At 36.8% G+C, this 10179-nt stretch overlaps 2 protein-coding genes across 2 annotated transcripts; one reads left to right on the top strand and one right to left on the bottom strand.

Moving 5' to 3' along the window:
- Positions 1 to 739: 739 nt before the first annotated feature.
- LOC125185685 (dof zinc finger protein DOF4.6-like) lies at positions 740 to 2329 on the top strand. The gene is made up of 2 exons (XM_048082265.2): positions 740 to 926; positions 1197 to 2329. Exons 1-2 carry the CDS (start codon positions 903 to 905, stop codon positions 1998 to 2000), a joined length of 828 nt encoding a protein of 275 aa, XP_047938222.1. The 5' UTR covers positions 740 to 902; the 3' UTR covers positions 2001 to 2329.
- A 2143-nt stretch (positions 2330 to 4472) lies between these two features.
- Positions 4473 to 9163, bottom strand: LOC125185209 (uncharacterized). The gene is made up of 3 exons (XM_048081709.2): positions 8783 to 9163; positions 7486 to 7634; positions 4473 to 5002 (listed from the first exon to the last, which is right to left on the bottom strand). Exons 1-3 carry the CDS (start codon positions 8966 to 8968, stop codon positions 4864 to 4866), a joined length of 474 nt encoding a protein of 157 aa, XP_047937666.1. The 5' UTR covers positions 8969 to 9163; the 3' UTR covers positions 4473 to 4863.
- Between the last annotated feature and the right edge of the window lie 1016 nt (positions 9164 to 10179).

The following is a 10179-nucleotide window of genomic DNA, read 5'->3' as shown; positions in this document are numbered from 1 at the left end:
CGTAATTTACTCGTAAATTTTATTCCGTAAAATGTAGTTGTTTTTGAATTATTTTTATTGCGGCTGGCCTATAGCTGACCTATGCTGATGTGGCAGATGGATTTTGTGCTGCTGACGTGACAGGGAGAGAGAGTGGCTGGCCTATGGCTTACCATTATAATGCTCTAAAGAAAAGGGTTTCCTTGTGATGATGATGGTTTTGAATATGGGAACACATCACCCCTTTAGAAGCATAAGAAGGAAGAACTATCCATCAACAAAGCATAAAGAACGAAAAGATGGTCTAATTTATGTGCCTTTGTTGAACAATGATGCCATTTATTTTTAAATTTCGAATCTCTGAATTATGACAATGTACCTTTTTCATGTTTTAACCACTTTCGTAATCCATAAGAATTAGGAAAGTTCAGAGGTTTTTTCTTGTTTGCTTTCTCTTAATAAAAAATCAACAATGAAATATCCATGTATTGGATGGAGAACAAATTGACCAAACCATCATCTGAAAAACTACTAATTAATCAATTCCATATTAATATTTTATCAAAGTGGGGATCCAAATTGAAGAGTACATATCTCAAGAGTCAAAAAAGCAGAAACCCACCAGAGAAGATACACATTCATATAGCACTAACCAGAGAATTAAAAAAAAAGATAAAGGATTAGTTCACAGTTCACACTAGATTTAAATAATTATATTTTTCTCTAGTGATATGAGTGCAGTCAAAACAACAATACACAGCATTTCCTCTTTTTCCTCCCATCATCCATAAAGTTAGCCAACTCAAAAAAGAAAGCCAAATTACAAGCAACTCAAAAACATTCTTTCCTTCTTTGCATCAAAGACAGCTGCAGACAAAAACTAGTTGATTTTTCTCCATCACTTTGCCTTTTTGTGAACATCCATGGATAGTGCTCAATGGACGCAGGTGCGAAGAGTTTTACCTTTTTCTTCATTTCTTTCTAATTTTTTAGTCACTTTTCAAGCTTAATTAGAACTATAGGGTGTTCATGTTCATAGACTTTATCTTTCTTGGCTTTGCAAACTTACTTTTATTCAGAATTTTTAACCACTATTAGACATACACAAAAGGAAGCAATTCCATTTTTGTTCATTATGAGATTAGATTTTCAAGAATTCTTACATTTATCATTTTACTAGCATTTTTCACCAATCCCAAACACATGTCCCTCTTTAGGAATTTGGAGTTGCAAGATCAAGGACAGAAGGTGCTCCAAATGCATGCAGCAAGCCAGCAACAATGGAGAGAAAAGTGAGGCCACAGAAAGAGGAAGCCATAAATTGCCCAAGATGCCACTCCACAAACACCAAATTCTGCTACTACAACAACTACAGCCTCACCCAGCCAAGGTACTTTTGCAAGACGTGCCGGCGTTATTGGACCGAGGGCGGAACCCTAAGGAATGTTCCCGTAGGCGGAGGCTCTAGAAAGAACAAGAGATCTTCTTCTTCCTCAAGCAATTCCCCTTTTTCATCTCAAAACCCTAAAATCCAACATCAAGGCCATGACCTCAATCTAGGGTTTCAAGCAGCTGCTGGCCCACCACATGATTACAGCCAGTTTCTTGACTTCCCTAAGATTCAGAACTCTACAAACACCTCCTCTTCCACAACTGCTCCTCTCTCAGCCCTGAATTTCTTCACCAATGGCGGCGGCATTGCGGCTAGGGGTTTGAATTCCTTCTTCCCGACTCTTCACGATCAAAACAGTGCCATCTTTGCATCGGGTTTCCCGTTCCAAGAATGCAAGCCGGCGCCACTCTCGTTCCCAACTAGAGACGGTGGTGGGAGTCTATACGAGAACTCGAACTCAAACTCAAACTCGAATAGTGTCCCTCAAGAGGGCGTGAATGGAAGCCTGATGTTTGCGTTGGGTGCAACAAGACGAAACTCGAGCGATCAAGATCAAGATCAAGATAAGGGGCAGGAGAATTCGAATGGATTAATCTGGAATGGAATGTTAGGTGGAGGCTCTTGGTGAAGAAAAATAACAACAAGTAGGCTGCTTTGATCACTTTTTCTTCTTCTTTTTTTAATCAATATTTATTTCTTGTTTTTTGTCTATCTTTTTATTTCTATGGTGTCATGGTTGGTTAGCTGTTCGGGAGTTTTAAGAACTAACATACATACTGCATAAAGTGTTATGTATTTCTTACTTTTATTTTCAGTTTTAATTAAGTAGTAATTGAAGCTAACTAGGTAGCTTCCATGACCTAAAAGTGAGCTTCTTGTACTATTCTTTATCTTACCAGAATTGAAATTGTTGCTTATTAAGTGCAACTAGATTGGTGCACAATTTGTTTATGTATAGCATTGTATTAAATGTTTGAGAATTAGTACATAAGTATCCTTAATTAGCTTCATAAATGGGGGAAAGAGCAGAATTTAAAACTTAAAAGGAAGATGTTCTTGTGTATGATCTCTTTTAAAAATTTTATGACAGTTTTCATGAAATTTTTTACACTACATATATTATATCGTCTAAAAAATTATTCGAAAAAAGGACAATAAAGTGCTCAAATTAGGTATCATGAACTTTTGATGTGATACTCGAATTATTATTTGCATAAACTATGACTATCTATATGTATATAATTGTCCACCGTAAAGATTAAAGCTGCAGGGCCATATGATATTAGCAACATGAGATATTGCTTTTGGGGATTGTTTCCCATTTCTCATAGCATGTTATCATTGCTGTGTTAAAGTATATCTTCTGAATAATTACCTTATCTTTATATAAACATATCCCTTTTCTCCATCTTCAAATAAATGTCCAGCCAGCTCGTTTAATTAAAGTAAAAATTAATAATACAAGGACATTCATAATGTAGGCTCACAAGCAGGGACGAACAAATAAATGGAGTGATTATTAGTAGGATCTATATTTTTTTAAAACTTTTTTGAAAATATACTTTTATATAGTTTAATTCATTGATAGAAGATTTTGAATAACAATTTACATAAAATTTTAATAAATTTAAAGGGGATTAAAAAAAACAAACTAAGTAGGGGCTTAAGCCAAACCCCTTGAGATCCTCATTTGGGTTCACCCATGCTCACAAGTCACAAGTCACAACTACTTTTACATAGAGATCATTTTTCACAATTCTTATTTTTATAATTCTTTTTTATTTCACATAATTTGCAATTGTGTATTAAATCTAAGTAGCTTTGGTTTGAGTAGGCGCTTGCCGGTTAAGAAATTGTGTTGGTGGAAGCTAATATAATTTGAAAGTTGAAAAAAAATGGTAGATTCACTAGAAAAAAAAAATCTTTAAGGACACAAAATCGAGACTATTAATTGTGGTTGAAATTTTTCAAAAATAACAAAAATTTAGGACGCAAAAGAAAACGTTCAAAAATTAAAGATAAATTAACTTAATCTTTTTTTAAGGACGTTTCAATTTCGTCCTCTAATTTTAGTTGAGACACTAACAATAAGGATGCTTTTTGAAGCGTTGGTGGTATATTTACTAGTATAAATAAGAGTCCTTAATTGCATTAAAAATATCCTTAACAATTTTTTTGTTGTAGTGATTGTTCCAATGGAGGTTCATTTTGTCGTGATTTAGGCCATTAATCTAAAGAAAATTTTGCAAATAAGAATGGTGATTCGACTTATTGGAATTTGAAAAGAAAAGGAAGAAGAATACGAGGAAAATGGTGAAGAAATTATTTGAAATGGGTTAAGCATATTATAGAGTAAAAACGGCGAGAGTTGTAAAATGGAACGATACTATTTCTTTTATTTGAAAATCATATTCCCTTCGAATATTACATTTTAATTTGTGTTGTGGCCTTGTGGGAACATGTTTTCTTAAGTCTGCCGAGGTTCAAAAAAAAATTGATTTTATTTTAATCACCCTCGCCCACACACAATCCACCCAACATATGTTGGAGCCCCGATCCCTAGATAGAAGTCTTTGAGATGCATGTTTTAATAATTGTCACATCTTGACTCAGATTCTTCCAGCTAAGAAAGCACTTCCAATAAGACTAATCAATTACACCATAAAGAAATAAAGAACACTAGCAATGGCCAGAATGTGAGTTTGAATTCTTGACAGCCCATACATTTTCAACTCCAAATGCAGGGCATTCTAAATCTGTTTATTTATGTGTGATTAAACAGATAAATAAGTTATTTTATCCATAAAGTAATTTGAAAACAGGCCTTAAAACTATAGTACTAAAACTAAAAGCCAACTTGAATATACATGCTAAACCAAAATTCCACCTAATTAATCAATGGTTTGGCTACTTGATTACATATGTTGACGTTCAAACTTCAAACAACAAATAAAAACTCCGATACAAAAACTATTCACTAATTTGGAGCTACTAGTATACAAGGGTCCCTCCAAACATTGCCTTTAACAAAACCATGTCCTAAGAAAAGTAAACAAAAATTCGAAGTGTGCCAACAGAGGCTAGAAAAGTATAGCTAGGGTTGACAAATAAAGGCCTAGTTATCATAGAACATAAATGGTTGAATCACTGAATAACAAGTGACGGTGCAAGTTATATACATGATGTTTGGCCAATAAGATCAGTCAAAGACACGATTATAGATTATAAGCCGGATCAAGATACTGATCAAGACACAAGTGTACAAACTTTCTAGTGTGAATAAACAGCTTGTTTACAATTTAGTGCCTATCAGTTTTGAGGGTGACCGTAAAACGAGTAAAGCAAAATATGCTACACAGACCAAAACGTACTAATGAGTTTCAGATGCAGATTCTATACACCAAAGATGCATAACCTTCTTCACAGATATTGTGAGGATCAAGCATTTTCCAACTACTAAGTTAAGATGAACTGTTGGAAGAGGTAGCAGTTCACAGATCCCCATTGATTCCGAAGATTCGGACCTTGTGCATATTAGGGAACTTGGCAACAACCAACACAAGTACTGCCACTGTGTTGAAGAGCAGCATCGGATATTGATAATCCGTTGTGTGAGATGCTATCAAGTATCTGTCAACAACACAAATGGAAAAAGGGAACATGATTAATATGAAGGGAGAAATAAAGAAATAGTAACAAATTTCTTTCACATCCTCAAAAAAGACAGGAGGCGAGGCTAACATCGTAACATTATTTCAATTTGACAAAGTCCCATTTTTATACTTTCAGTTTTCCTAAACATAAGAAGTCATTCAGGAACTTGATGGCCAGTGGCCGCCTTACATAGGTGCGGTATACAAGAAAAGTAGTTATCTGGGGATAAAACTTTATGAAGTTCTGTTTTTTTTTACTCCCTCCGTCCCATTGAAGATGACCCACTTTCCTGTTTGGTTTGTCCCAACCAAGATGACCCATTACTTAAAATGGAAACGCATTTATCTCTACTTTATTCCATCTCTCTTACTTTACTCTCTCCTCTTAACACACAAAAATTAACTGCATAAAATCCCGTGCCACCCAAGGAAGGGGTCATCTTCCTTGGGACGGAGGGAGTAGTTATGACATAGGCGTCTAAATATATCATCATATCAATATCACGGTGAAGCCACCAAATATTGTACTCCTTCCTATACATGTCTCATTTTGCCATTTTGGTCCATCCTCAATTTGATATGGAGTGAAAGGCGGAAGTAAAATAAGAACTGAAATTAATATAAAAGAAGAACAATCCTCCGAAGAGGCCAAGATAATCCTCCGAAGAGGCCTACGGTTGATACCGTCCTAATACACTTTATTTTCCCAGATCTCTAGCTCTTCTAAAGAGTAGCTATTTATAGGGCTCCTACGCACTCTAATCTAGGAAAGTGAATCAGCATATTAATAAACAAGGAAACAGATCCTCAACATTTAAAACAATCTTTTCATCAATCTCCACAATAATGAAAATGATCTCAAGAGATAATGGAGATCATTAGCTTGATCTCTATCAATTGCCCCACTGTCAAAACAGCCTTGCCCGCAAGGCTGGATTTGAATCCTAAACACATTGCTTTGACCGGTGGAGGCTCGTACTCGTGCTTTCGAAGAGGATCCAGATTGCTGGACAAGAGAAGACGACCAACAACATTGATGCATTGCTTGGGTGTCCTCGTTGCTGGGCTTGCAAATAGCCGTTCATACTCGAGATGTTCGGTTGTCATGTCCAGGGCCAGGAGCGGGGAGTGTGCAAGCAATTTTACAGGCAAAATGGATGGTGGAAGTGCAACATTAGGTTGGGTGACGGGAAACTTACGGAAATGCTGATTTTCAGGGATGGATGGTGCATCCAAATGTGGGGAAGCTAAGGGGGGTTGCTGGGCTGGTTGTATCTCCTGCAGGAGGGGGCTGGTTGTGGGCAGAGCAGGTGCAGGAGGAAGTGAGGGCGGTGTTGGCTCAGTGTTGAAGTTGTAGGAATTGGTATTGTTGGTGTGAGATGAATGTTGATCATCTAGAGTGAAAAAATCGGGCTGCCCGCGCTCCCAAATGATGCCACGAGACTGCAGCTCCCGCCAGAATGGTGCCAAGGCATCATTGATACACTTAGAGATCCGGGCATCGAATGTGCTCATATGCACTTTGATGTCCGCAACCGCCTTCTCCAGTGTGTCAAGACGTTGTTCAGTGCTCCGAGTGTTCACCATGATGTGTTCCACGTTCACCGCACCAAATTGATATGGAGTGAAAGGCGGAAGTAAAATAAGAACTGAAATTAATATAAAAGAAGAACAATCCTCCGAAGAGGCCAAGATAATCCTCCGAAGAGGCCTACGGTTGATACCGTCCTAATACACTTTATTTTCCCAGATCTCTAGCTCTTCTAAAGAGTAGCTATTTATAGGGCTCCTACGCACTCTAATCTAGGAAAGTGAATCAGCATATTAATAAACAAGGAAACAGATCCTCAACATTTAAAACAATCTTTTCATCAATCTCCACAATACTGAAAATGATCTCAAGAGATAATGGAGATCATTAGCTTGATCTCTATCACAATTACTTGTCTCGTCTCATTTCACTTTTACTAAGTAGATCTCACATTCCACTAACTTACTCACATTTCATTATAAAACTAGTACTCCCTCCGTCCCAAGGTAGTTGAGTCGTATTCCTTTTTCGGTTGTCCCAAGGTAGTTGAGTCATCCATTCCCCTTTTTGGCAAAGAAATTTTCTTCTCTATTACTTTACTCTCTCTTCCTCTCTCCTACTTTATTCCCTCTCTTACTTTACTCTCCCCACTTTAACCTTCAACACACCAAATTCTTAAATCTCGTGCCCAAAAGAATTGCCTCAACTACCTTGGGAGTTGGGACGAAGGGAGTATAAAATTAAGATTCACATTCCACTATCTTTTTCCACCACATTCCTTTACATTTATTAAAACCCGATTTGCCAAAAAGCAAGATGTTTATTGGTGGACACAACAATCTCCATTCTCATATACAATCAACAAGAGATATAAATGCATATCATTATTCCCAATATTAAACAACAAACTAAAGGAGGAAAGAGCTTACAGAACCACTGGAACAACTGTGAGGAACTTTCTATTGCGAGTGAGCTGCTTTCCATGGTCAATCTGCTCCCACCATGTCAAGCCATTATAGATTCCCTGATCATCACCAAAAGGGGTTCCTTTTTTCCAGTGGAAGAAGTGGTAAGTTACCTACATATAGAAACAAAACTGTCATGTCAGAGAGAACCTCCTACTGATCATCAGCAAGCACAAAAAGTTCAGTTCTAGGCACATCAAGGAGCCTATTGATAGTCATCTAAAAACCAACTTAAAGTCATCTGAAGAAGAACTAAATGGCGATTGCACTACAGACACACACACACTCCTATATGGCTATATATTGTTAAACTATCACTGGCTGCATGCAACACAGGCATTATTAATGGACGAGCAGTAAAGAGAGACCATACAAGTCTCCAAACAAGCAGACTTAGTAAGCATTTGAATATATGATACTAGAGCCTCTCCTGCCGAGTATTCAATGGCCAAAAATCCATTCCCTGTGGAAAAGGATGATGTATCTAGTATGTACTATCTATATGGGGTGCATAAATATCCTAAACATCACATTCCAAGAATGAAGCATAGGAAGGAGAAAGTGACTGCGTCAACATAATTCTAAAACAGATCAGATGCAAGAACCACTACCATATTAGAAGCACTCTCCACAAACACTTCTACACAGCACTTTCTAGCTCAAGCATTCATGTGAGGAACAAGCATAATCAACAGCTACAGAATTATTGAGTTAGGCTAGTCATAGCCCCAATTTTACTAACAGACCCAAGCCCAGCACAACAACTTCCCGACCCATTCCATACATGTATTCACAAATATAACCATGTTCATGACACCAAGAATGGCACGGGAGAGCCATACAAACCAGAGACCAATTACGGTTAGAAAAATTGCAGAACAACGTAATAAGGACAGTCCAATAGTAGAAAGTAATCACATAAACATCGGGCTGCAAATGAACCAAACAATTCACATCTTGGCTAGGGTTAATTACCAAAAGCTTATTTGAGCTGCACCTCTAACACAATCTCAATCGTCAGTTTACGAATAAAAAATCTAGCCGGATTCAACTAGTACTGAATCGATGAATTATCCAATTGTTAGCAGTTAAAACAATAAACTCTAGCGTCATGTTGCCGGACAGAAGATCCGAGCTACAGCTCGGGCGCAGACAAGGAATCTAGGCCACAATCATGACAATATAACCCTAGGGCACAAAACACCCAAATTAGATCACAAAAAAAAAAAAAAAATAGAAGAGACGAGCGGCGATGACATACGAGGAAATGGCAGACATTGACGATCGTCCAGGCCATGCCGGGGGTGCAATTGGTGACGGAGAGAACGGCGAGCCACGAGAAGAAGAGAATCAATATGTAGGTAGTCCATACGCCGGGATAGGTGAACCACTCAGTGTTCCGGTTGAGATCCGCCGGCGGCTCCATCTGCACGTAGAGTTTTCCCATAGTCGGCGATCGCGATTGGATCGGAATTATTGGATAGGGATCCGAACCGGTTAATCGATGAAGAAGGTGGCGGGGGAGGACTTGGGAGTGATGAAAATGATGTGTTTGTTTTGCGTTTTCCGGTGGCGGTTTTGAAGATAAACCCTTTTCCGTATTTCATGAATTAATGAGTGCCGTCCAATTTTTGGTTCAAAGTTTGTTCATCATTACATATTTTTCTTTTTCTCGTGTATAATTATTTCTGGATGCATGTTTCATAAAAATAATTACGAGTACTACTTTTATTTGTTAAATCAAGATTCAAAACGATTCTATGCATACCAATTTAAATGTAAAAAATGTAGTATCTAATAATTTTGATTTGATTACTGTCATTTACGTAAGGCACATTCTTAGATCGTCCTATTTTAATTTTATTAAATGGTTTTATGTTATAATAGATCCTTCGATTTTTATTTCATTTCGTCCTTATTTAACATAATTTTGATTAACTTGCATGTCATATTTTAGTTGGAGAATAAGGATGCGTGCGGCATGGATTTCTGAAAACTCCACATTTTTATTTGATCAAAAGTACTCCCTCCGTTTCTTCATAGTTGAGGCGGAACTTTTCGGCACAGAATTTTAGAAATGAATGATGGGTGTGTTAAATAAATAGATAAAAAAGTAAGAGAGAGGAAAAAGTAGAGATAATAAAGTATAAAGTGAATAAAGTAAGAGAGTAAAGTAAGATAGAGGAAAAAGTTACCATACGACTCAACTATGAAGAAACTTTCTGAAATGGTAAAATGACTCAACTACGAAGAAACAGAGGGAGTACAAAACAATGAATATTGAATAAGCAATTCGTTAAATACTAATATTCCCCTAAAAAGCATCTATATTTACTGCATTTCTTTTCTGCAATAAAAGAAAAGGTTTAATTCCTAATAATCTATGAATAAAGTTATCGGTGGGGGCCCAAATAATTAATCATTGGGTCTTATTGTAATTTGTAAGTTGCGATTTGATTTATTTTTTGATTTGCTAATTATGATTTTCCTAGATCATTTATGAGTGTCTGCGTGTATGGTGCTATGTCAATACATTATTGTATATATCAATTCGATTGACAATTTTTTTTATAGTTCAAATTCAGATTAAATCATACAGGGTTGATTTATAAATTTATTATCAGATTGATCCCATAAAAATCTAACTCTGCAATTTAT

The sequence above is a fragment of the Salvia hispanica genome, chromosome 1, assembly GCF_029641045.1.
Source record: "Salvia hispanica isolate PSC_SH4W2 chromosome 1, Shi_PSC_v1, whole genome shotgun sequence".
Lineage (NCBI taxonomy): Eukaryota > Viridiplantae > Streptophyta > Magnoliopsida > Lamiales > Lamiaceae > Salvia > Salvia hispanica.
Note: the sequence above shows the minus strand (reverse complement) of the source record. Positions and strands in the feature narration are given on the sequence as shown.